This window comes from Drosophila simulans, chromosome 3L (genome assembly GCF_016746395.2).
Source record: "Drosophila simulans strain w501 chromosome 3L, Prin_Dsim_3.1, whole genome shotgun sequence".
Classification (NCBI taxonomy): Eukaryota; Metazoa; Arthropoda; class Insecta; order Diptera; family Drosophilidae; genus Drosophila; species Drosophila simulans.
The window spans coordinates 15,923,911-15,950,425 of record NC_052522.2 but is presented as its reverse complement, the minus strand read 5'-3'; the positions used below and the strand labels follow the sequence as shown (position 1 = coordinate 15,950,425).

General features: G+C 38.5%; 5 protein-coding genes across 6 annotated transcripts in view; 1 reads left to right on the top strand and 4 right to left on the bottom strand.

Moving 5' to 3' along the window:
- LOC27207496 (mucin-19) overlaps window positions 1–26,515 on the top strand; it is an 81,011-nt gene that overhangs the window by 7,925 nt on the left and 46,571 nt on the right. The window lies entirely within an intron of this gene.
- LOC6738257 lies at window positions 8,055–8,965 on the bottom strand. Its single transcript, XM_044923082.1, has 3 exons — window positions 8,516–8,965; window positions 8,295–8,459; window positions 8,055–8,235 (listed from the first exon to the last, which is right to left on the bottom strand). Exons 1-3 carry the CDS (start codon window positions 8,612–8,614, stop codon window positions 8,074–8,076), a joined length of 426 nt encoding a protein of 141 aa, XP_044779017.1. The 5' UTR covers window positions 8,615–8,965; the 3' UTR covers window positions 8,055–8,073.
- Window positions 9,111–10,310, bottom strand: LOC6738256. Of its 2 annotated transcripts, none has more exons than XM_002085032.4 (4): window positions 10,173–10,310; window positions 9,617–9,775; window positions 9,390–9,554; window positions 9,111–9,336 (listed from the first exon to the last, which is right to left on the bottom strand). In XM_002085032.4, exons 2-4 carry the CDS (start codon window positions 9,758–9,760, stop codon window positions 9,169–9,171), a joined length of 477 nt encoding a protein of 158 aa, XP_002085068.1. In that variant the 5' UTR covers window positions 9,761–9,775; window positions 10,173–10,310; the 3' UTR covers window positions 9,111–9,168. The 2 variants fall into 2 exon arrangements, with proteins under 2 accessions (XP_002085068.1, XP_044779016.1); XM_044923081.1 differs by lacking the exon at window positions 10,173–10,310 and adding an exon at window positions 9,842–9,901 and having other exon boundaries at window positions 9,130–9,336.
- LOC6738255 lies at window positions 9,888–10,888 on the bottom strand. Its single transcript, XM_044922873.1, has 5 exons — window positions 10,844–10,888; window positions 10,628–10,786; window positions 10,397–10,561; window positions 10,173–10,336; window positions 9,888–9,912 (listed from the first exon to the last, which is right to left on the bottom strand). Exons 1-4 carry the CDS (start codon window positions 10,886–10,888, stop codon window positions 10,175–10,177), a joined length of 531 nt encoding a protein of 176 aa, XP_044778808.1. The 3' UTR covers window positions 9,888–9,912; window positions 10,173–10,174.
- LOC6738254 lies at window positions 11,535–12,249 on the bottom strand. The gene is made up of 4 exons (XM_044923092.1): window positions 12,211–12,249; window positions 11,999–12,157; window positions 11,772–11,945; window positions 11,535–11,708 (listed from the first exon to the last, which is right to left on the bottom strand). Exons 1-4 carry the CDS (start codon window positions 12,247–12,249, stop codon window positions 11,550–11,552), a joined length of 531 nt encoding a protein of 176 aa, XP_044779027.1. The 3' UTR covers window positions 11,535–11,549.

Sequence of the window (26,515 nt, the reverse complement as noted above, 5' to 3'; positions counted from 1 at the left end):
GTGGATGTGGATGTGGCGACCCATTGTTGCTGCTGCCGCTGCTGTTGCACTGTTGCAACTGTGCAATTGAGGTTGCCAGTTGCTGCTGGCTGGTTGCAAGTCGGCTCGTTTCAGTTGTTTGAGCTGTCAAAGAGGTCTGCCCGTCTGTTGTCTGCCGGCGTTTCCTGTTGTTTCCTTTTTGCCGTCTGCAGTCAGCAGTCAGCAGTCTAGACACAAGTCAAAGTCGAACTCAGCTGAAGACCCAAACGAAATACAACAAAAAAATGAAAATGAAAACACGAAAAAAAAGGCGGCACAAAACAAGGCGAACCCCAAAGCTCAGGTGCATTCCCACAGAAAGGCATCGGGCATCAGCGACCTGGAAAGCCTCCGCGTGTGAGAAACCCAGACGGAACGAGCTTGGCAACCAGAACCAGAACAGGAACCCGGCACCACCGACCAAGTCCAAGTCGATGCTACGGCCAGGTCTGTGGCCATGTACCCATATAGCTATAGGTGAGAGCGGACCCAGACTCAGACATCGCAATCGACATTCACATCAACGACAACGGCGATGTTGTCTGTTTGTCGTCTGGAAAGTTATGGGACAAAGTTGTCGCTGTCACTGGATGTTGCCATGCTCTGCCGAATGGTATATTCACTACAAGGTGAAGACGGTATCCATTAAAACATAAAGAATTGTTCCTGATAATAGGGAGCTTACTCTTTAAATCAATCCATGTTTCGAAATCTGTTTGATATATATTATATATTTTTTTAATTTTTTAAGTAAGCTTTAAGTAATAGTTACAAAAGAAGTTTGAATATGATTCTTTCTGCAAAGCTAATACGCCCAAATTCTTTGCTTTGGCTGCTACCATGATAATTCAATTTAACAATAGATCTTGTAGGGTATCTGTTAAGTCGAGCATTGTCCAGCTTAATCTTAGTTACTTCGACTGTTCTTGGTCGCTATCTGTCGCTCAGTCGCGCTGTCTGCTGACTCGCCGCGCTGACAGCCTTAGATCAGAGTGCAGTTGATTTATGGCGGCGTTGAGTGGCTTTATGCTCACCTCAAATATGACACAAGGTGGACATAAGACAAAAAAGAACCCTGCATGTGTGTACATATATGTGTGAGGGGGTATGTCCGCGTGTCCGGCCAACGGAAGTTGTCCTTTTTGCACCCTTCCAACGGCGAGAGAAGCCTTCCCCCTTTGTAATCGCCGGCACTTTTCCGTCTGTCCATTCACGCAACAAGCAAATTGTGGCAATTATCGTGCAGGTTCACTGAGCAAAATAGTGGGTAGTTATTGAAGAACATTTTTATTAGGTATATGATGTCAGATATAAACGGATTGAAATGTTGATATTTCGAGGTTAAATTATATTCTTTTCTATTTCATCTACAGACATCTTAGTCTTATTGTTTAATAAATATATATTATATATGTATGTATGGATGTTTAAAAATATCTATAAATATTATTTTTTTCTTATTTACATATTATATACAATTTATTTTTCAAAAATGCTTATGTTGTTAGGTACGCTATCTGCAAAATTAATTCATGTCACAAAGTTCACGACTTTTTAAGACACTTCGAATTTTTTTTTCTTATATTTTTATTAAACACAATATGCTTTTTTTCGAAGTGTATCTTGCATGGGTTATGCGTCCCCTTGCATTGCCCTGCTCCATATCCATGGAATAGAGACCGATGTCCACTGCATGTCTGCCCAACGAAGCGTGACGACATGTCGCCCCAACCCTGCACCTTCCCGCCCGCCTGCCCCGCCCACAACCCTTTCACTCCCACTCCCTTTTGTCCATCTGTCAATGCATGTTCATGTCCCACCTCCACCCACTGAAAATACCCCCATCCCAGTGAGCTTTTGTATTGCAATAAATGTAATTATGGTCTCGAATTGTATTCAAAAATACCCACTCTGCACTCGTCGAATCCGTCTGGCAGATCGTCCAAATGGCTGGGGTTCCCATAAGGTGGTGCCTTGTGGCTTGACCACCTGCAATTTGTGTTCGGCTCTCGGGCATTGGCATTGATTTTGCCGGCAATCAGGGAAATAAATTGGTTATCAAAGTGAGGCGACCATAAGTGGATGGTGTGTGAACTAAGCAGTTAGAGGGTTTATTTTTTGGGGGAGTTGGGGCTGCAGAGAATGGTTCATAATTGCGGGTGGAAAAGCAAAATCTGATTTTGAACAACTGATATGGAACGTAAATTCATTTAAGTGGAGGGGAATGAAATACTCTAAACTTAAATTAAACACAAGCGATTTAATGGTAGCAACAATTATATGTATTAAAGGTACTTACAATAAAAGGGGTTGAAAGATTATAAGATACCTTATACCATAATCATAGTTAATTATTATAGTTTATGCTAATTATTGATTGTAAACTAATAGTAGGGTTTTTTAATGAGAATTCAAATTTTAAATTATTACAAGACTTTTATATTTCTTGTTAAATATCTCTCTATTGCCCAACTAACTGCCAACTTCCAACTTAAAGTGACTTAATAAAGGTCCTAGGAGACTCCTATGCTGTATTTACCCCCTCAAATCCCGGAGGCGCCTATTCTCAATTCCCAGTGAGCAATTGGATATCAAAGGCAATTTGCCACATTCTGGGGATTTGGTGTTAAATATTCAATTCCGTCTGCAGCGGACGTCTGCGTTTGCATCGCGTTTCCGTCTTGGTTTCATTCCGTTTCCCATTGCAATGGCATCGTAGTGATGATGATGATGATGATGATGGTGCTGGTGATACTGGTGATGCAGGAGCCTGGAGATTCGAGACCCTACTGAAGGAGCGGGAGTACTGCCAAGTGGCAGAGTCTGTGGCCATTCCCTAACAAACAACAAAACGTGCACAAAGAATAAACTTTTCAATGGGTGAACAGAATAGAGGAGATTTGAGAAGAGTTCGCAAAATGCAGAAGCACTTGAAAAAATAAGGTATCAGTAATTTGTATAAGTCAATCAATCATACATAAAAAACCACTCATAATGAAATATTAATAAAACAAAATTAGTAAATTAAAGTTTAAATAAATGGTTTTATCATCATGTTTTTACCATTCCGTCTCGATATAGATATATTTAAATATTCAAAATAATTGTAAAAAAAAGTAATAACTGGTTTAAAACCCAAAATTATATATAAAGTTTTTTTTAATATAACTTTTTTATAATTTAATTTTTTAATATAACTAAGATTTTATAATTCTGGTTTTTATGATGATATTTCGTCACTTCTCATAGCATCATCATCATATCTAATATTTTAGTTTTCGACTGCTTTCAAAGATTTTTTAAGTATAGAAATAAATATTTTTTCGAGTGCATATTGCTGGAACTGAAACTGGTGTAATGTGTAGCAGATGAAACGGACAGCGACCAACGAACGGGCAAACGAGACGAACGATTTCAGTCAGTGGGACTGGATGGACATGGACATGGACATGGACATTTGGAGGCGTCGAACGGTGGAGAAAGAGTTTAGGTATGTGGTGGCACTGTAAGGGGGGTGGGGGGAATAGTCAGTGGGGAGGGGGTGGAGCAACAGCAGCAGTCTGAGCAGCAGAAATTGCAGCCGATAATAATTATTTTTATGGAGTCTAGTCTGTGTCTAGACGATTTTTTTTCTGCCTTTGCTGCTGCTGCTGCTGCTACTGCTTACTTCACTTCACTTGTCGACCTGGCTAGTGTCTGGCCTCTCGCTCGCACCCATCGCGCCGTCTCTCTCTCCCTCTGCTGCCGTCTAGCTATCTCCCTCCTTTAACGGCCTCTCCTCGCTTGACTCCCCTTACTAAATGCTCTGCTAAAGCTACTGTGTCATTGTTTTCGCTTTGATTCCGATTTTAACTGGTAAACTGGCATTTAACTGTTTTTCTGTTGCTGTTTGACAAACAAGACAGACGGACCGAAGGGGGGCGCAAGTCTGAAGGGGCATGTGGGGGGCTTTTCCAAGGAGCTGAGCTCGAGTGAGACGACAAAACGGCAACGACTGCAATGAGATAGTGAACCTGAGCGAGGCATGACAGACTCCAGTTAAACGCCGCCACAACCGAAATGGACACACAAAAGACAGTCAGTCAGATGTGGGGGGATAGTTGGTAGGGGGGGTGGGCTTAGTGGGGGACTTTAGCGGAAGGGGTTCCACTTTTGGAGCTAGACAGGCAAGAAAGTCAGGCAGTGAGCCAAGCATGCGGAGAGTCGGGCCAGACAAGCCAGAGGCGATCAAAAGCTGTGACAATATGGTACAAAATACATATATATCTATATATAAATATATTATATATAAATTAAATAAATTATATATATATATATATATGTAAATACATGTATATCACTGAGTAAACAATATAAATATATATAACATAAGGAAACAAATTGAAGCTATAGTTTTAGGTTCTGTATACATAAAATGCAGAGAACTTAAGCTGAATAAATGCCAATCTATATACATAAGTATCTTTAAAATAAATATTAAGCATAAAAGAGATATAACATTTTCTATAAAGAGAAGAAATTTTAAGGATTCAACTTATAACCGTTCGAAAAAGTATGCTACAAAAATGATGTTTTAAGGATCCTTTCCAAAAAAATCCATAATAAGAACAGGATAGGATTGTAGATTCTTTAATCGTCTAAGCAGTTTTTAAACTTTTTTAAAACTTTACCAATATATTTTAAAACCAAAATCATACATTCAACGAGCTCTCTGAGTTAAAACCATATTTAGTTGACTTTATGTGGGCAACTACTTTTCGCAACCACTGTGCCGACTCCAACTGGTAACTCCTTCTGCTGACGGCGCTCCATCAACTGCATTTAGCTGTTTGCCTCGCTGGGCACGGGAAAAATGTCACCTCCATGGCCTCGGGTCCAAAGCGTAAAGCCCGGGGATCTGGCTACATTGGGATGGTGATGGGGGGATATGGGGCATATGGACTTGCGAACCGAGACGGGGACAATTGTCTGGTGCTGTCCGCTCGTCATTCCGGCATTCTGATGCCTTTTTTTGGAGCGGCGCAGGCGGAGAGGGGGGATCTGTCTAGGAGAATATGTCCCTCGACACCTTTCGGTCGGGGCTTTTGTTGTTGCAGCTGCTGCTGCCGCTGCCTCGAGATATTATGTTATTATGGCAATTATAGTTACACGACTTTGGCGGCATCTATGGAATTTTTGGCCCGACGACAGCTTGGCATGTCTGCAGTTGCTCCATTCCCCCAATCCCCCAACCATTCCGTATGTATGTTTGTTTGTGGCACCGACTTCTATCCCAGATTCCCGCAGATAAGAGAAAGGCAGCCGCTGACTGCATTGCAATTACAAACATTTTAATGCAATTAACACACACCTGAGACGTCAGGCGGCCGAAAAGGGGAAGGCCCATCTCATTTGCCTGGCTCTTTTGCAATCCGAAACTTCTTTCGGTCCGAAAGAAAAAAGAATCAACAACTGCAACAAAACAAGCAACTTCAAAAGCCAAAAGGCGACATTCGGTGCGTGTGTCAGTTTCCTTGGGCCAATCTCTTGATGACGCCGCCACCGCTGCAGTTACCTTCGTCCCCAAGCCCATCCTCATCCGCATCCACCTTCCAAATCCCCCACCTCCACCCTTCAGCACCTTATTTGCGAGGTTTTCATTATGCCCTTTCTCTACAGGGTATGCAAATGTAATAGGGGTTATCATATAAGTAAATAAATTAAAAGTAATTAGAAGTTATTTCATGAAATTAAATGAAAAATTTAAACTCATGTCATGTGTTATTATTAATAATGCTGGTTTCGCAAGTGTATCTGAATCTTCGGATTTGCAAGCTGAGCTCCCCTCTTGATTTGCCGCTCCAGTTGTTATCAGTGGCTGTGGCAGAGCGGCAGATACAGATACTCAAAACGTTGTCGTCGTCATCGTCGTCGTTGTCTGTCGTCGCTCGCCGCCTTTTGTAGTTGCCGCCCAGAGCTGCACTTACATGTGAAAGGTGGGAATGGAGTCCAGGCGGATCGGCAGATCCAAAGGGGCGGGCATAAGGGTATTAATGCCATGTCCAGCAAATCGTTTTGACCATAACCCCACCACCATAAGCAGAAAACGAGCACAATCAGTTTGCGCTTCATTTCATCGGCTTAATATGCAGCACAAAAAATAAAAAAAAGTTGGTTTGTCTTTATTATCGCAGGGGAAAAGGAGGCACACACACATCCTCCATCCCCTGACCGAATGCACACCCTATTCCTTCCTTTCCACATCGACTGCAACTGTCGCCAGCGGCATTCGAGGCCTCTGATCATCTGCGGCTTCCTTCGACTTCAGCTGCATTGTTTTGGCCCGCCATCGGTGCTGGGTATCGGATATTGGTTGCGGGGTATGGGTTATGGGCTATGGGTTACGGGTTATTCCTACCGATTCGCGTCAGAACTCTGACGTCGCGCCGTCAGCCAGACGTTCTCAATAATATTCAAATCACTAGCCGAAAATAATAACAACAAATCTTGCGCCGACTACAATACAAAGAAATTGATGATTATGCGAAACCCAAGTCGGGATACTCTTCCCTTCTTCTTGTAAATTTTAAAGATTTTTTCAAAAACATTAGTGATCTTATTCAGTAACTTCCTTATAGATACTGTACAAATGCCAGCCCATTGTAACATTTCGCATGCTGTAGCTGATATACCCGCTTCATTCACTTTCGACTGAGTGTAGCGCTTTGGAAAGCAAAAGCAAAATGAGGCAATAATACATTTATGGTGCTATCGTCTAGACATTCGGCCATGCCGCCAGTGACGAAAGCATTTGGATATCGGGAATCGCAGTGCGATAAAGTAAGAGCCCAGAACAAAGCCGCAAAAAATGGGAATGGAAAGAAAAAAAAATAAAGCGGCACAAAAAAGCGTTATCAATGTAATCAAATGATATTGATTATTCACTTCTGTCTGACTGGCCGACTACGGACTACGGACTGACTACCTGCCTGCCTGCCCAATGCCAAATGTTAATGTTCTCCCGGTCTGCTTTCTGTCTGCCTGCCCCTGGCATTTGCGTAGAATTAATGGCAAATCATTTATAATCCGACAGACAAACAGTCGAAGCCACAAAGCTTCCACCTTGACCGTCGGCATCTGCAGTGCACACATAGTATACAGTGGCGGTCAGGCGATTAGGGCTGAGCAATTTAAGATGCAATCTTTTCTTCTTTCTTTGAAAGCTCCATCTCAAGAACTTGCCTTGAACAGCACCTAACATCTATAATTATATCAAGAAAATAAAAGGTAGTTTATATCTAAAATTTTGGCACTTCAAATAGATAAGTTGCTTAAAAGTTACTAATATGCAGTACTTTAGTTAATAATTCCAAAAAATGTATAAATATATTTTTATTAAATTACTTACCGATGGGGAAATTTGTCTTTGTATATGTTTAGACCTATTAACTAACCACTTAGTTGCCTCCAAACTTGGCCTATTATGTTGACCCCGTCTGTATATATTACGCAATCCGCTAAAGATTGGGTCATGCTGGGGAGTGGGCACTAAGGAACTTAGTCAAGCGATTAGCTTCCGTTTCAGCGACTGCCTGTGGATGACTTGGCAGCCTTGATAGCCCTGGGATTTCACTAATCGGCAGACGGGGATGTGGAGGTAGCCTGAATTTGTATTCTAGGTCATTAGGCGAGCAAAAGCAGGAGCAACAAAAACCATTCCAGGATCCCCAGAAACCAGACGGACGAGGAGGATGCGGAGAGCTGGTGTCGCTGGGACTGGCAAAGGCGTGCCGGGGAATATGTTTAATTTTTTATTAATGGATGGACCCACCTTGCTCCTGCGCACGCTTTTTGATGAATTATTTCGAGTGATGCTTTCAGACGTTCCTGGAAAAGAAATACTTACCAACGAAAAATGCTGATCCAGAGTAAATTAAATTAAACGGAGACTAAGCCGCCGCAGAAATTTAATAAAACCAAAAAATTTGCAACACAATCGATACAACAGTTATGACTTTGTAGGGTATCAAATAGGCTAGCTCGAAACATTATTAAGGCGAATAAAAATGATGAGCTTTACTTATTCAATATCCTCAAATAAATTTTAACTGATGCTCGTGCCACTTTATTTGTGGCCCAATCGGTGTATATGGCATAATCTCCGTTTGGTATTACAATATATCGTCCGAATTCCTCCTCTAAATTTCCGGTAAAGAGTTTATCCACAATAATATCGTGCTGGAAAAGTGATGAATAGGAATGTTTTTCTTTTTCCTTAAAAAAAAAGGATTCCTTACATCATAGGGGCAGGTGTGATTCATATTGGTGTTACGTTGAAAAGTTTTATAAAACGTTTTAACAAACATATTTTTCTGGTTTTTCATAAACTGGCAGCCATCGTAGGATAGATCGAATAAGAATGGCTTGTAGCCACTATCAAACCGCCTGAATTGAACAGTCACCTATTTATGATATGGTAATTAAGCTCAACGATCACTTTAATTTGGCCAAAACTTACCCTCGCATCAACAATGGGTAGCTGATTAATTTTCGCGTAGATACTTATGTACTTGTGGGTTCGGTTAACCGCCTTGATGCGACACGTGGGAAAACTCATAAAGTCCAGATTATACGAACTGCAGTTAAGGTTGGTAAATGTAACATGGCAGAAACATATCTACATAATAAAGCAAATCTTTCATTATTGGTTTGAAGAATCCTTTCCGATTACCATTGGTAAAGTCAGCCAAAATTTAACAAGCAGCCACTTCGACATTTCTATTGAAACTGTTTTTAATCATTGGTTTGCTCCACGTTGAATACATATTCCTCATTAGTTCGCTTAAACACCGTAAATCGTTATGTAAATTACTTAATAAGATAAATGTTTTTTTTTTATTTTTCATTGAATGTACTTAAAATTTTTTAAATAAAAACATAAGAAAAAAAATACATAAGAAAGCCGAACTACCAGGCTCACCTGAGCTTTTTTGTGTTGAAAACCAGAAATATTGAAATCGGTACCATTTTTAAGCAATAAAAGGCTATAGAAATTAAGATTTTGGTAAAAGAAATTGTTTAAGCTATTAAACATATATTTTTGTATATCTTTTAGAATGTTATATGCATTAATAATTGTGCAATGTATCTACTTGGTTCTTCCTGTACAATTTAGCTGTGTCTTTCCGTAACTCTAAAATATAGATTCAGATATGCCCGAATAATGTTATCAGTCGACCAATTGCTATAAACGGCATAGTCGCCATTTATCATTGGTATGTACTTCAAGAAATCCGTTTCTATATTTCCCGTCCAAAGATGATCCACAATGATGTCGTGCTTAAAAGTGGTTCTATTAGTAAGAAACATTGAGTTGGTATCGATTTACTTACGTCATACGGACACGTGTGATTGATATTGGAACTGCCTTGGTAAATTTTATAAAACAGTTTTATAATCGGATGCTTTTGATTTCTAAGGAACTTGCATCCATCGAAGGTGTAGTCAAAGAAAAATGGTTTATAGCCGTGATCATGACGCATAAGCCTAAATGAAATCTGTAAAAAACGAGGTTATTAAGAATTAATCATTTCAGCTATTTAGTTTTTTCTTAACTTACTGTTATATTGTCGATCGGCAACTTAAAAAGATTTACATAAACATCCAAGTACTTATGTGTACGGTTCACAGCCTTAATGAGGCATTTTTTGAAAATTGCGAACTCGGTGTCTTTTGAGCCACATTTTATATTGGTGAACGTCATATGTGTGTGGATGGCCTATGTGGAAAAATTGACGTTAATTACCTGTACTTAATTAAATTTTACCATTATTCAAATTTTTACCATTAGAAATCCCATTATAATAAAAACATTAAAAAGTCTTCGCATGATGACCTCCGCCACTGAGCGCACAGCTAACAATATATTTCGTTTATTATTCTGAACAAATCTCACTTTATATAATGACCAGGTGAATTACCAGCCATCGATATATCAAAATTACATCAGTACACAGAGGAAAAATATTAAAATAGAATATATTGTTAAACAAAAATACAGTTGTTGGCTATCTCTCGATGTTCAGACGGACGGACACATTTACTTTGTAACTTAAATGCATATTTAAAAAGTAATGATATTTCTTAATATTTTACATAAATATATGTTTCCTTACATTTATATTTTTGACACTCTTATGTATATATTTATAAAGGCACGAGCAACATTATAAACAGACCACTCGGAATATATGGCGTAATCGCCATCAATCAATGGAATGAATTTCATAATATCTGACTCCAAGTTTCCAGTCCAAAGGTGATCCACAATGACATCGTCCTGTATTATTATTCATGGTTAATTTGTGTAAATCAAATGTTTTTAACTAGACAAACTTACCTCATAAGGACATGTGTGATTGACGTTCGAACTATTCTTGTATATATCATAGATCTTTTTAACAATCGACTGTCGTGGATCCTTTAAGAACTTGCAAACATCAATAGTTATATCTACGAAAAATGGTTTATAGCCATTATTGTGTCGCATTAGTTTGACATTAGCCTGCAAATTGTTAGCCACATGAGGAACTTTTAAATTTGTATTTATTTATGTGAATTTTTAACTTACTGTGACATTATTTACTACTTTTTGATGCAGTTTTATATGAAGATCTATGTACTTGTGAGTGCGATTCACAGCTTTAATGAAGCATTTTTCAAAGTCAACAAACTTTTCGCCTCGTGTTCCGCACTTTAAATTTGTGAACGTCACGTAGTTGAAAACAATCTATGCCGTAAAAAAAGGTTACTAAGTTATATTTTTTTATCTCCTTAAGAATCTTACTGCAAAATATCCCAAAATAATTAATATAAGAAAAAACGCTCGCATGGCGATCTTTTTATGTTGGGTACTAAGCTCATACTAATGAGCTTAATGGTTTAAACAAATGTTGGTTCGAATAATGACGAAGTCTATTATCAAAATAAATTACTTTGAAACGATCTGAGTATAAAGATAGTTTCACTTCAGTGATGGTGCTTACTTGTAAAAAAAATATTTCGTAAATTTTAAATATTTGTTTTCATATGTTTAATTATTTTTTTAAGTATATTTTTTTACAATACGTGCAATTCCTCATCCCTGAACAGATAAAATTTATATCAGAACTTCTACTCAAAACATAGTTATAATGATTCACATTTGCGATTTATTTTATTCGTTTTATTTGTTTGTGCATATATATATATATAACTTGTCGAAAGAATCAATAAAATCATTTTACCATACACTCCGTCACAGTTCAATTATAAGCTAACTACATATAATGTTTCACTGAATTCTTGAAACAAATGTTATTTTAAATGTAATGAGCAGGCGCATTAACAATAGAAAATATAATTAATCCAATAGGTATTGATGTCTTATCTGTGTATGTATGTACAACATATAGAAACTAACATGAAATGTTTGCCCAACATTTATTTTGTGGTTACAAATCATTTTGGAACGTTCGTAATACTTTGTTTTTAACCAAATCCTTATTCTTTTATCAGTTTTTTATTTGAAAGAACGTGTTGACAAACAGTCGAGGAACATTCGATGAATACCATGTCGAAAAAAGGGCATAGTCTCCGTTGGGCACAGGAAGATATCGCAAAAATGCTCTTTCCAGGTTACCAGTCCAAAACTTGTTAATCAATATACCATTCTGAAGTCGAAATAATTTATTAGGAGAGCGCATATTTCAAAAACGTATTACGTAATTACTCACATTGTACGGGCAGGTATGATTTAAGTTTGAGGCATTGATGAAGGTTGCGTGAATTTCTTTTAAAAAAATCATCGATCGCTGGTTTGGATTCTTCATGTACTTACAAAAATCGAAAGTCAAGGACATAAAAAACGGGCGGTATCCATTGTTATACCGCTTCGATTCTAATTTAATCTAGAAATTTTAAAACTAATAGTTACAACTTTTATAAAATTTAGCGCACTTACCATTATATTATTGATGGGAAGTATATCCAACTTTAAATCAATATCTATATATTTATGTGTTCGATTTACCGCCTTGATGCGGCACATTTCAAAGTTTCCAAACGTACGGTCGATCATTTCGCACTTCAGATTCGTAAAGCTCAAATGAGCTGTAGATAACTTAAATGAAGAAAATTGGGAATATGATTGGTTGTTATATTAATTACGCTTACTGTCACCAAGCAGGTTAAAATCACAATGATCCTCCACATCTTTGGTTCGTTTGCGAACTGAAACTTCTAATAATTGAACGCTTTTTTCAGGAAATCGCCTTATTATCCATATATGATACATTTTATGGCATATGAACAAGTTAATGATATCGTATTTAATAGCTCTTAATATTGAGATCTCAATCAAAGATTTTCATTTTATACCCGTTACTCGTAGACGAAAAGGGGTATACTAGATTTGTTGAAAAGTTAGTGATACTAATCACTAGCCAAGTTTATATAGCCATGTGCGTCTGTCCGCCCAATTGTCCGCCCGTTTGTCCGTATCTCGAAGTAAACTCCGTTGCATCTACCGCTGGGGTAATGGGTATCTAATAGTCGCGACACTCAACTATAGCGTTCTCTTTTGTTCGTTTTGCATCAGGAATTTAAAAAAGTATGAAATATATATTTTAAGCTCATATATTTTCGTATAAAATTTTCAAATATTATATAGCAACAATGCTTATAGTATCAAGTTAATGAATATTGTGAAGCAGACAAATCCATCTGGTCAAGATCATAATTATTATGGCTATAGACACGTTCCCAAACCGTTTTTGAATTTGCATATTATTCAAGCCAGACGAAACCGAATAAGTATCCGTAAGATAAATGTGCCCGCGGAAGAGATGACTTAAGTGAGGCCCGGCTGGGAAGTTGCAAATGGAAATAAAACTGGCCAGCAGAAGTAGCAGCAGCAGTCGCGGCCGCAAAAATCCACTCCAGACAAAAAGAATTTTATTGGCCTTCACTTAACGCTCATAAATTTGTCTGCCGCAAAATCTGCGAGACGAGACCAGACCCGAAGACCAGAAAAAGCAAGAGAACTGAAATTAAAAGAATATTGTTTATAGTGCCACGCTTCCGCAGATGTCTAGATGTCTGGAACTGGTTCGGAAACACACAGTTTGCCATTCTGGAGGCGAGAGACGTTTTGTAAGAGCTACAACCCACCACCTCCTCCCCCCTGCAGTTCACCATTAAAATATTGTTGCACAACTCCGATGCACCGCATCCCTCCCATTTCTTGTTGCGGAAAGTGCTCGCGGGTGAGTGCCGAACTTCACGCACAAATCTGATTAAAACTCGGTCCCAGTTAATGAACCAAGACCCCGACCAATGCCCCTCCAGCTCGCAAAGGAAGTGTGCATCTGGTTGGAGTGCAGCAGGAAGATGGCCAGCCAGCCAGCCAGTCGCACAGATAGTGCACCGTCTATAAATAGCCAGCAGCCAACGTGCCACATGTTGGTCAAGTTTTTCACTCTCTTTGCCGCTTTTAGCACTTTCAAGCTGAAGTCGTCTAAAGTGGTTTCTAAATTCGGTTAACTACCAATTTTAAAAATCGTAGACTATAAAAGTATCTATATATTATCTTTATCTTTATGTATCTATACCAATTAGATATTGGATAGGGTAATATCATATTAAGAGGATATGATATTTAAGCTTTCGAAAGTATCCCACAATTTAATCGCATATTGTAAACTTTAAAATCATTATATTTGTTTATTCTAGATTTTATAGCAGCTTGAAGTACCAAGTCAAGAAAATCCTTAATCTTATTAATATCAACTTTAATAATTAAATATATAATATAATGAGAAAAAAGAGTACAAAGGCATAATCGTTCTTAACAATTAAATATTTATGTTACTGAATAAAATTAGTTACAATCGGGTAACAAAATCTTTTAACAGTTGAAGTTGTTAATAGCCATAATTTATTTTATAATTTTTATTTTTATTTGCATTATTTTTGCATTGTGCTCTTGTTAAGACTTTTTGTTCCAATCGAAGTATATAATATGTTTCAAAGATACTTATTTGATTTCCCAGACCTAGTTTCTCTTTTGAGTATCCATTTGTGGTTACCCTGCTCAGCAAAAGCTACCCACATCTGCCTTTTGAGCAGCAGCAGTTGCACTTTTGGCTGCGGTCCGAGTTCGAGGCCTCGCTAAGGTCCCCATCCCACCCTATACCATCGCATCCCATCCCATACCATCCCATCCCGAACCTTTCCATCGAGTCGCCGTTGCAACAGCAACCATCTTTTAATAAATGCGAACGTGATCGCGTTTCGTGCGTCACTGCATGCCCAGACAACTCACACAGGCGCAGATACTGTGTGCCATGTGCTGGAATATAAAGACCCGACTTTTCGAGGCGTTGCACCTTTGGCAAAGGTGCATTGATCGGGATTGGGATCGCTGTCTGGGCGAGTTTCTGCCGCTTCAGCTCCTCCGACTCCTCCTTGTCCAGCTCCTCGCCGCGGCCATTGGCTGCGCTTATTTTGTGTACATACTTTCTGCTCTTTTCCCCCATTTTTTTGCTTATTTTTTGCATTCATTTTGTAAAGCGAAATTATTATTGTATTATGCACGCGTATGCAACAACACAGCCCAAGTATCCGGAGACAGAGAGCTTCTTTTCCCTTATTTTCCTCACATTTTTTCGTTAACGACGCGTGCGTCGGCAGCCGAAAGTGCGTTCAATGAACGCTTCGCGGAGCAACGATCGGGATGGTTAATGTTCAGACGATAACGCCGGACATTGTGGATCGGCCGATTTTCGGGGGATTGGGGATTGGGTTTATTGGGGGCGACCAACTTGAGTCAGCGGGCCTGTTTTCGCACGCCCTTGGCATCGTCTGGCCATATCATAACTGGCCGATTGGCACTTTTGTGAAATTATGGAGCAGGGTCAATGGATTCACTAAAAGAAAATTGCATTAAGTATTAAGGAAATGCAATAATAAACATATTGTTACTAAATCTTATAATCCTACGAGACTTAAATTTATATCAGGCTAATAAAATATACAATTAAATATAGAAATAATTAAGTTTGGAACACTTTGAGAAATGTTGTAATAGTGTTGTTTTACAATACTAGAAGTTACAACACAGAAGTTTTACTTCTTTAGAAAAATGAAATTATTAAATAATCTAAAAGTGTAACCTGGTTTTTTGTTACTTTTTACTTTGCTATCAGATTTTTATATAATATTTAATAAAATGATATCATGTTGCTTTTAGCATGTAGGCGATTCGATTTCTTTTCACTATTACGGAAAGTTTTAATCATGCTGCTAATGGAGTTTCTAGGAAGTTGAGAAATTAGGGCTACATCCAAGCTTTACAATGCCTCGAGTACATTATATATATTTTTAACAACTCGTCGTCAGACGCTTTAATTTGCACATTCTAAAAAGTAACTTAATTTACAACGACTACGCTTCCATGCCATTTAAGCCCCACATTACGCGAGTATTTCGACGAGCATTCAAAGGAAATGTATTCAATTTTATTCACTTTTAACTGGGTAAAGATAAACGCCAGCTATCAGCGAATGACTCATACCAGCAAAAAAAAAAAAAAAAAACGGCGACACGTGCGCATTTGCCATTTGAAATTTTGGCTGTGACAGTGCGTTATCACAATCGCAGGCCAAGTGCAGTTCATCGAACGAAAAGCGGCACTGATTACAACTCAGAGAGTGGAGTCGATGAATGGGCCAGGCAATCTGGATTACAGATCCCCTCCAGCTTCGCCTGGCCCGGCACTTGATCCTCCTGCCCTGTAACCATTGACGTCGCTACCCACAAATCAGTAAATGAAATTAACTCGCTTTCAATCGAGCAACGTTTAAACACTGTCTGATGGCATCGTGTCGTGGCTGCGTCGCCCCGTTGATAATAATAAACCAATAAAATTAATACAAATTGCAATTGTTGTGTGTGTGTTGTGGCTCGGCTCGATTGGCGCGACACACTTCAATTGGTTTGCTCTTTTCAGCTCCTCCGCTTCCCTTGGCTTTCCTTCTTTTTATTTGCCTTTTATTACGCACATATTTATTTAATGCAGGTCTGGCTGTCTAGAGGTCTACCCGTAGTTCCCGATCCTCCGCATCCATATCCAACGACCCATCCAGTCTGTCATGTGTGCGTCTGCCGCGTTGCGTGTTTGTTTGTTTGTTTATTTTATTGTTTGCCCTTGTTTTGCTGCCGCTGCCGGCTGCAGCAATCGAATGTCTGGCTAAAGAATATGTATATATTGTTATATATACATATATAACCATATTCAGGGTGCTTCAGTTCTCTAAGGCAATTTGAAAAAAAAAAGCTGGCACTTTAATTATTGTCATAGGTCCTGAGCAAACGTTGAATTGTGTCGCATTCCATTCGGTTTACAATCTAATTATCATTCCATTTTGTTTTTAGATACTTTTAGAAACAGCTCAATAGAAACTTGCTAACTAGGCTACAGAATATCTAATATCTATTTGCTATTATTTACATATTTACATTTACATATTCAAGATATAGCATTTTTTCACATTGTTTCTAATGCAATAATGCTTATTTTAATCAGAATTGCGTTCAATTATTTTTATAACCAAAAATACTTTTCTAAGAAGAAGATTCTAATAAGAGATAACCTTTACATCAAAGAAATCCATTAGAAAGCGGACATGTAAACGCTCAGCTCAAAAAAAATGTTTTCTTCCTGGAGAAAAAAATTGCTTCCTGTAAAATTGAAATCAAACAGTTTAGCATAAATGCGCACACATGTCTAGAGCTGTCATCAAACACATTTCTTATGTTGTCATTTATTTTCGGCATATATTAGAATAAATAGCAAAGCTCAAAATACACACACACACACACGTGTGCATTTGGGAACCTTTATTTTTCGAGTGAGGCCACGTGGTATTTGTTTAGGAGGCAAGAACGCATTTTTGCGGCATAACTTTCGTTGAATGCCGCCAGAGTCCCGAAAATTTAACGTCATCAACGGCGTCGTTGGGAGGGAAACACGTTGCGTATGCTTTATTTTGTTGGGCAACGCACACGCACGTTACGTATACGCCACCGTCTGCGCCAAACCGGAAGAGAGAGAGAGGTAATCGGAAGACAGATATAGAGAGAGAGGGGAAGAGAGCACTCAAATATGCGTAGGCCGCACACATACACACAAAACTCGACTGTGTCCTTGAGAACCGTTCCCAGCAGCACCTTTCCCACATTTTCCGCATTGTAGGCACTCCAAGTTTATCAGCTGCGTTCAGCTCTCAATTGTGAGCCTCCGGTTTTTCTCCCGTTTTTCCCCCGGCTTTTCCAACCTAACCTCCATTTGCAGGCTCGGCTTAACGCGTTCGAAGCGCATATCCTGCGTCGTCATCCTCGCTTATGCGTAGTTAGTTGTCTGCCGCTTTTGTGGCCTAAGCTTTTATTTTATTGTGCCACCCGGACGACCACCATCTCGTCCTGCCGATCCTGCTCCTTGCCACTCGGTCGGTAATCCCATACTCGTTGTGTCTGGTCCTTCCAAAATGCCGATGCCGCAACGCACACACAGACAGACAAACAAATGGAGTGGTATGGGTGGCAGTGGGTGGCACTTCAGTGTGGGTGGTGGGTGGTCCAACAGGAGTCTCCGGTGTAATGTAATTTTGTGGAATTCCATGGAAAATAAGGTAGATTTCGGTCACGCTACTCAAGTTCTGGATTATGAAATACATTCAGGTCCATGCGATGTAGCATTAATCATGAATAAATTAATCTAATGATTTTTATAAAAACTATGTATAAGTTACTTAACATTTTGTATAGTTTTTTATATAAATCAAGTATATTTCACAATTGTATCCATATGAATTCTATACTTCCTATGATAACAATCATTAATAAAATCTCCATAAAATAATATATACTTTGGCAAAGTTGAGGTATACTTGTACCCAAAATAAAATGCAGAAAATTAACATATTATTAAGTGATTAGGTGTCACATAATGATGAATTGAAAAACCAATATCAGGGCATTGAGAAAGTCCACATTGTCAGTTGTTTGTGTGGCAAAAATGTTTGCTGGCATATTTAGTCTGCGGATCTTGAAGGTTAAATATATGTAAGCACACCTTTTGTATATCCCATGGGCATTATGCAGTCGCCCGTTGTTGTTGTTGTTGTAAGCCCCCTTTCGAACCAACCCCCTTCCCCCCCTGCAGCTGTCTGTCTGCGCCACTGCCTGCCAGTTTGTCTGGCAGTTTTGACTTGTTTGCCAAATGGCGTACAAGATATTTATGCATATTAAAACAATTTGCTTATTATGCCTGAATAATTGAGTGAGCACCACAGCCGACGACTACGGAAAGCCGTATCTCAATCTAAATCTGAATCACAGGCTTAAAACGAGCTATGAATATACAGTAGTGGTCGCTTAAATGCTAAATGTGATAATAGTTATATATTCTTATTAAAAATATCAAAGTGATTAATGATTCTTAGTAAATAGCATTTCGCTGAATTGCCTAATGCTTTTTAAAACAATTAACTTTTTTTTTATAAATTTCCATAAATATATAAATAATTATTTATTGCAAAGCACATTTTTTGCATATAATTATCATTAGATGCAATTATAAATGATTTGAATTTAATTGAAAGAGGCTAAAAACGTGTCTAAAGTTTATTGATTGCCAAATCTAAATAAATAAATAAATTTCCATAAATATATCAATAATTATTTATTGCAAAGCACATCTTTTGCATATAATTATGCAATTATAAATGATTTGAATTTAATTGAAAGAGGCTAAAAACGTGTCTAAAGTTTATTGATTGCCAAATTTAAATAAATAAACATATGTACACAGTGAATTTATGCATTTGCGTATGACCCAAATTTGTAAAATCTCGCAATAATTATGAGCAATAGCTACTGTACCGAATGATGGGGGCCGCCAACGGGTCGGCTACGTAATATTTGCCCGGCATTACATTTGACAAAGTCTACGTCAAACGTCTAGGTCTACATCGATGTCTGGGCGGCGACATCGAAGCGCAAACTTCAACAAAGCGTTAATTAATACTCGCAAATGTTTGCGCTTCGTCTGGCAATAAAAAAGTTAAGCGAGACAACGGACCAGGGCAAATAGACACCCCTTTTACCCAGCACGAGTACCAGCGAGAGTCAGTCGCGGAAGGCGGCTGGAAAAAAATGTGAAATAAAATAAAATGAAATAATACAGATAGGGAACAAAGTCCCGTCGTCATAAGTCAAATAAAAAGCGCAGCGCCAACAACAACTGTGTCGGCGGAAGTGGTGGAGTCACAGTCACAGTCGCAGCCAGCCGATGAATAGGCGCGCACACAATTTTCCGCTGCTCGCGAAATTATTGTGGGCCAGATAAGCAGACAGGTGGATCAGGTGGGTCAGGTGCTCGGGCAGGTGGGTGGTGGCTGGGTGAGTCTGGTCTGGCTAGTGACAAAAGCAGCGGAAGCTGCGTAACAGCTACATCACCGACACAATGCAAAGTTCCCTTGGGTTGTGTTTGACAACTTAATAGGCGAGCGATGCTGCTACTCAGGGATAAACAAAGTCGAAACGAACCCATAATGCACTATAAGTTGGGGTTTTAATGCAGCCTTTTTATAGATTTAAAAATCATTTTATATTATTAATTTTATCTTCTAATTATTATAGTGTAATACACTATTACAATAATTAAAATCAAAATGTAAATATAAAATATAAATTAATAAATCAATTTAATAATGAATGAAAGTATTAATTCTAATAGAAATATAAAATATAAAACGTTTTTGAATATGTATTTTATACTGTCATAAATACTACATTCATATTACATTACATTACATTACATACGTAAAATCATAAGTGTATTTAATACTTTGATGAAGTAGGGCACAATTAATACAAAAGAACGAAACTCTTAAATATATTTATATATTTATAATTGATGATATTTAACTTGATTTCACATAATTATCTTTCTTGCTGCTTAAGTATGTACTTTAGTTCTTATTTATCCAAGTACAGTCCCACAGCTGGATCCGCAATCGCCGACGGGTCAGCGAGTCCGGCCGATCCGCTTGCCACTCGCAACAAATTTTTATTTGACGGCATCAATCAGTCTCCTCGCCGTCTGTCCCCCGCCCCCCAAAGCCAACCTTATCCACATCCTCAACCTCAACCCCATTCCCGGTGCCATCCCGACTACGTCTGGTCGGCTTTTGGTCCCTTTTGTTGCCCCAAAAGCAAAAGCGATCCAAAGTGCAGCGGCAGACGGACTCAGACTCACAAACAGACACAGACAGAAAAGCAGCCGCAGTCGCAGTCATTTTTAATGTCTCGGCCCCAAAAAGCAAAAGGGGAGAAGCAAGAAGGTGGGGTGCTGGGGGGCAACGAGCCAACTGCAGACGGTGATACACCTGAAGAAATCGCAGTTACCTGCCACAGGTATTGGTTCAATTCAGAAAAAAGCTTAAATAAGCTTAAAATCCAAGCTCTTTCACCAGGGAAACCTAGTAACCTAATTTTACAAATTACCTTAAAAAGAATTTTAAAAAATTATAAAAATACACTCTAAAATTCCGCTTTATTGGGTATTATTAAACTATTCCTTTTATTATTCCACTTTCTACGCCATAACAAAATAAATAAAAAATTGATCTAAATATTAAAAGATCTTTTAGAACCCTTGATAGGCGTTAAATGCAGGACTCTGGCTTTAGTCCCAGATCCTTTTTTTCTATTTTTCGTAGAAAAAAGTTTCCCAAGTGTAATGTTGGTCGCTTTTCTGCAGACGACGCCGGCAATCATCAATTTCTCAGTGTCGCATTAGTTTTCATTAATTTGAGCGGCGTCGGCGAGGCAAGCATATGGACCAGTCGCAGTCACGCCCCCTTTACACCCCCTCCCCGTTACTTTGTGGGCCAGACAACAATTGCAACTCACTGCAGCGGAGCAACAACAATTGGATCCGCTGGAAGCATTATTGATGCATTTGGCGAGCGGCGGCGACAGCGCGACGACTGATGACGTTGACAGCGATGAGAGCGATGCCAGCGACGGGGCGAATGAAGTTGACGTGTGGCGGACTCGATGATCCTGGACAGACATAATGGAGGAGGAGGAGGAGCAGGATGGGTGGGGGCCAGTACGCTGCAGCTGCACGGCTGTCAGGGAGCAGACAAACTCATAAATAAAGCCACGTAACGTAACCAGGGGAATAAGAAAAGGCAAAAAAATCAAGAGAAAAAACCAAGACGAGTCGGCTCATGAATGATTGCCAACTAATAGCAAAAGTATTTCAATTTAACTAAACTTTCAAGCAAAAGTACACTCAAGAACTACTCCTTTAAACTATCACAGAATATTTATTTTCTTTAATTGTGTATATCCATTTTATATATCATTTTTAGAAAAGGAATTTCCCAACAACTTACAAAAGTAAACCCAAATGAAATCTCGCCTATCGCAAAATAAGACGACCAATCACAATTAAAAACTTCCTTGTGAATTTTCAGCTGAGACATTACGTCCCAAAAACTCATCTCAATTTAGCTTAGATTTCGTAATGGTAATAAGTTGCCATTTTGACCGGGCCTTGGCTCAACTTTGACATTTTCATTTTCCCGGAACATCAATCCGCAAGCAAAGTCAGTGAAAGAAGCAGAAGAAGCAGCAGCGGCAACGACAAACAAAAAGTGTTTGTAATTCATTTTAACTTGGCCCAAGGGGTCCGCAAAGTATTTCTCAATCGAAATGATGGACAGGGGCGCAGCGGGGGCGAACCCTTTTACCCCGCCACCCCTGTCTGTCTGGCTGTCTGGATTGCTGGCCAGACTTTCAAGGCAGCGCTTAAAAGGGGTGCAAAAGTCACTTCTCGCCACTCTGCTCTGCTCCTCGATTCCAGTCCCATTCCCAATCGCAATCCCAATCTCAATCTTCCGCCCACCGCAAAAATATTGAATTCAATTCCGAAAACTCAGCCACAGCTTCTGTTGCTTTAAATGCCCGAAAAGATGACGATGATGAAGTGGCCAAAAAAATATAACAATATAATAACAAAGTACAGGATGAACAATAATTACAGTGCTATCTGAATGGGTTTCAGGTTTTTGGAAATTTGGCAGGGCTTTCTAAATTTGAATTGTTTTTCAAAAATTTGTAACCCAATAACCTTTTACACAGTAAAGTTTTGTTTTGCTAGAAATTTAATAAGCAACCATAAATAATCGTAAAAAACAGAAATAAAATATATTATATTTGTAACTTTCATATACTTTTAATTATTTCTAAAAAGATGAATAGTTTCGAAATCGTTTCTATCTTTCAAACACTGATTTATGTATCAAATTTAAAAAAGTGATGAAAAATGTAATTTAAAACATTTCATTTAGTGAATAACCACTGTAGCATATTTCGTAAATTTCATTTTACCAACTCGCCCGGCTGCGAGAGGATGAAAATCGTCGCCGGCCTGTCAACTCGCCAGGAGTTGTGGGTCGTTAGGGGGTGGCTTTGTGCGGGGGGTTGGGGTCCGACTGGACTCGTTCGTTTTTCAAGGTTAAGCACACGCACACACACACACATAGACTTACAGGCACAGACGAACCTATACCAATTCAGGAGCGCCAAGTGGCAGACGGCGAGCCAGACGCAATTGGAAAAGAGGCAGTTGGGGGGTGATGGGATTTTAGGGGTTAGGGGTTTGGGGGTGGAGCGCTGCGGTGCCTCGTTGAGTGGGAGTGCATTTCAGCTTACGCTTCACTTAATTTTCGGGCTATAAATGTGTGACTTTCTGTGTATCTGTGTGTCTGCGTCTGAGCTTCTGTGTGTGTGTGTGTGTGCGCTTTGCAGGCTCGAGGGTGCAATATTTTCGACTCTGGATGAGGATGAATGACGCGCCAAAGTTTCGCAACGCCTTCTGGCTTTGTTTGCACTTGCTCGTCTACTCCTCGACGTTTTCTACTTATTTTATTTCATGTTATTTTATTTTATTTTCTTATTTTCGTGATTTTCTTGTTTTTGGCTTTTTCGGAGTGGCCTGCGGCATTTTAGATTGTCGCCGTCGTCGTCTCAAATTTTTGTATTTTTCGGCGTGTACTTGAGTTTGCCCGCCAGAGTGCGAGTTACATGTGATAATGTGATTTACTAGGTGAGTTCCCAAGAAGTGAGCGGGGGAAAAAAAAGAGTAATGGCAGTTCAAATAGTTAAAGGAAACTCGTAGTTCACTTGCCAAGTTCCAAATTGTGTGAAATTGATAGATGAAAGTGGTCGGTAAAGTTAAAATAGTCAATTTAGGGAAGGGGATGCTTAGAAAAGGTTCTCGCTGAAATGTTATTCGCAAGATTCAGTTCTTTACATATATGGTTTTTAATTTAAATAAATAGTAAGTAAATAGTACGTAAATAGAATACACTTTTTAAATATTGAGCAAACAGCTAAATCTTAGGAATAGGTTACTTGCATGAGTTCGGCATTTGGTAGAGAAAGTTAGTTACATAGTTAAAAAACAAATTTCTAGATTTCCAAATAGTGTTCTATAGTGTTATATAATCTAAATTGTATTGAGTTGGTAAGCGATTAAGATTGCAGTTCCGTGGTTCTGGTGACATCTTTTGAGTTCGAATCCATATCCAAAAGCCATCTTTTGGTGATGGCACTGAAGTTCGCCATTTCGGTGTGCATGCCACTGTAGTGGAGGCCTCAAGTGCCGCCCTGCAGCAGCAACAACAACGTGCAGAACAATAACAACAATGCCAAATCGGCAATAATAGACGCCGGTGCAGACATCGTCAGACGTCCTCGTTCTCCGCTCGTTGTTCACCACTCATCGCTCGTCGTTGGTCGTTCGTCGTTCGTCGCTGCCGTCGGCAGTCAAAGTCATAAACTTTATTTTCTGTTGCCTGCACAAAGGCGCAGCACACGCAGCTGTGGGCGAGAGCGAGATGGCATGCGTTGCACATGCGACGAGTGTCTCTTATGCTGGATGCACTGAAAGAAATCACTTTAGATATTTGATTTATCTTAAGCTAGATTATTAGTGGCCACAATAAGATTATTTATATGACTTAATAAACTCTAAAACTAAGAATTTTTATTAAATTTATAAATAAATGTATATATTAGCTACTATTTTATTTTTTTACTATATCTTACTTATAATCTAGTCCACTCTATTATCAATTTCATATACACTTTCTTAACTTTCTTCTAACATTTTGTATAGTTTTTTATATAAATCAAGTATATTTCACAATTGTATCCATATGAATTCTATACTTCCTATGATAACAATCATTAATAAAATCTCCATAAAATAATATATACTTTGGCAAAGTTGAGGTATACTTGTACCCAAAATAAAATGCAGAAAATTAACATATTATTAAGTGATTAGGTGTCACATAATGATGAATTGAAAAACCAATATCAGGGCATTGAGAAAGTCCACATTGTCAGTTGTTTGTGTGGCAAAAATGTTTGCTGGCATATTTAGTCTGCGGATCTTGAAGGTTAAATATATGTAAGCACACCTTTTGTATATCCCATGGGCATTATGCAGTCGCCCGTTGTTGTTGTTGTTGTAAGCCCCCTTTCGAACCAACCCCCTTCCCCCCCTGCAGCTGTCTGTCTGCGCCACTGCCTGCCAGTTTGTCTGGCAGTTTTGACTTGTTTGCCAAATGGCGTACAAGATATTTATGCATATTAAAACAATTTGCTTATTATGCCTGAATAATTGAGTGAGCACCACAGCCGACGACTACGGAAAGCCGTATCTCAATCTAAATCTGAATCACAGGCTTAAAACGAGCTATGAATATACAGTAGTGGTCGCTTAAATGCTAAATGTGATAATAGTTATATATTCTTATTAAAAATATCAAAGTGATTAATGATTCTTAGTAAATAGCATTTCGCTGAATTGCCTAATGCTTTTTAAAACAATTAACTTTTTTTTTATAAATTTCCATAAATATATAAATAATTATTTATTGCAAAGCACATTTTTTGCATATAATTATCATTAGATGCAATTATAAATGATTTGAATTTAATTGAAAGAGGCTAAAAACGTGTCTAAAGTTTATTGATTGCCAAATCTAAATAAATAAATAAATTTCCATAAATATATCAATAATTATTTATTGCAAAGCACATCTTTTGCATATAATTATGCAATTATAAATGATTTGAATTTAATTGAAAGAGGCTAAAAACGTGTCTAAAGTTTATTGATTGCCAAATTTAAATAAATAAACATATGTACACAGTGAATTTATGCATTTGCGTATGACCCAAATTTGTAAAATCTCGCAATAATTATGAGCAATAGCTACTGTACCGAATGATGGGGGCCGCCAACGGGTCGGCTACGTAATATTTGCCCGGCATTACATTTGACAAAGTCTACGTCAAACGTCTAGGTCTACATCGATGTCTGGGCGGCGACATCGAAGCGCAAACTTCAACAAAGCGTTAATTAATACTCGCAAATGTTTGCGCTTCGTCTGGCAATAAAAAAGTTAAGCGAGACAACGGACCAGGGCAAATAGACACCCCTTTTACCCAGCACGAGTACCAGCGAGAGTCAGTCGCGGAAGGCGGCTGGAAAAAAATGTGAAATAAAATAAAATGAAATAATACAGATAGGGAACAAAGTCCCGTCGTCATAAGTCAAATAAAAAGCGCAGCGCCAACAACAACTGTGTCGGCGGAAGTGGTGGAGTCACAGTCACAGTCGCAGCCAGCCGATGAATAGGCGCGCACACAATTTTCCGCTGCTCGCGAAATTATTGTGGGCCAGATAAGCAGACAGGTGGATCAGGTGGGTCAGGTGCTCGGGCAGGTGGGTGGTGGCTGGGTGAGTCTGGTCTGGCTAGTGACAAAAGCAGCGGAAGCTGCGTAACAGCTACATCACCGACACAATGCAAAGTTCCCTTGGGTTGTGTTTGACAACTTAATAGGCGAGCGATGCTGCTACTCAGGGATAAACAAAGTCGAAACGAACCCATAATGCACTATAAGTTGGGGTTTTAATGCAGCCTTTTTATAGATTTAAAAATCATTTTATATTATTAATTTTATCTTCTAATTATTATAGTGTAATACACTATTACAATAATTAAAATCAAAATGTAAATATAAAATATAAATTAATAAATCAATTTAATAATGAATGAAAGTATTAATTCTAATAGAAATATAAAATATAAAACGTTTTTGAATATGTATTTTATACTGTCATAAATACTACATTCATATTACATTACATTACATTACATACGTAAAATCATAAGTGTATTTAATACTTTGATGAAGTAGGGCACAATTAATACAAAAGAACGAAACTCTTAAATATATTTATATATTTATAATTGATGATATTTAACTTGATTTCACATAATTATCTTTCTTGCTGCTTAAGTATGTACTTTAGTTCTTATTTATC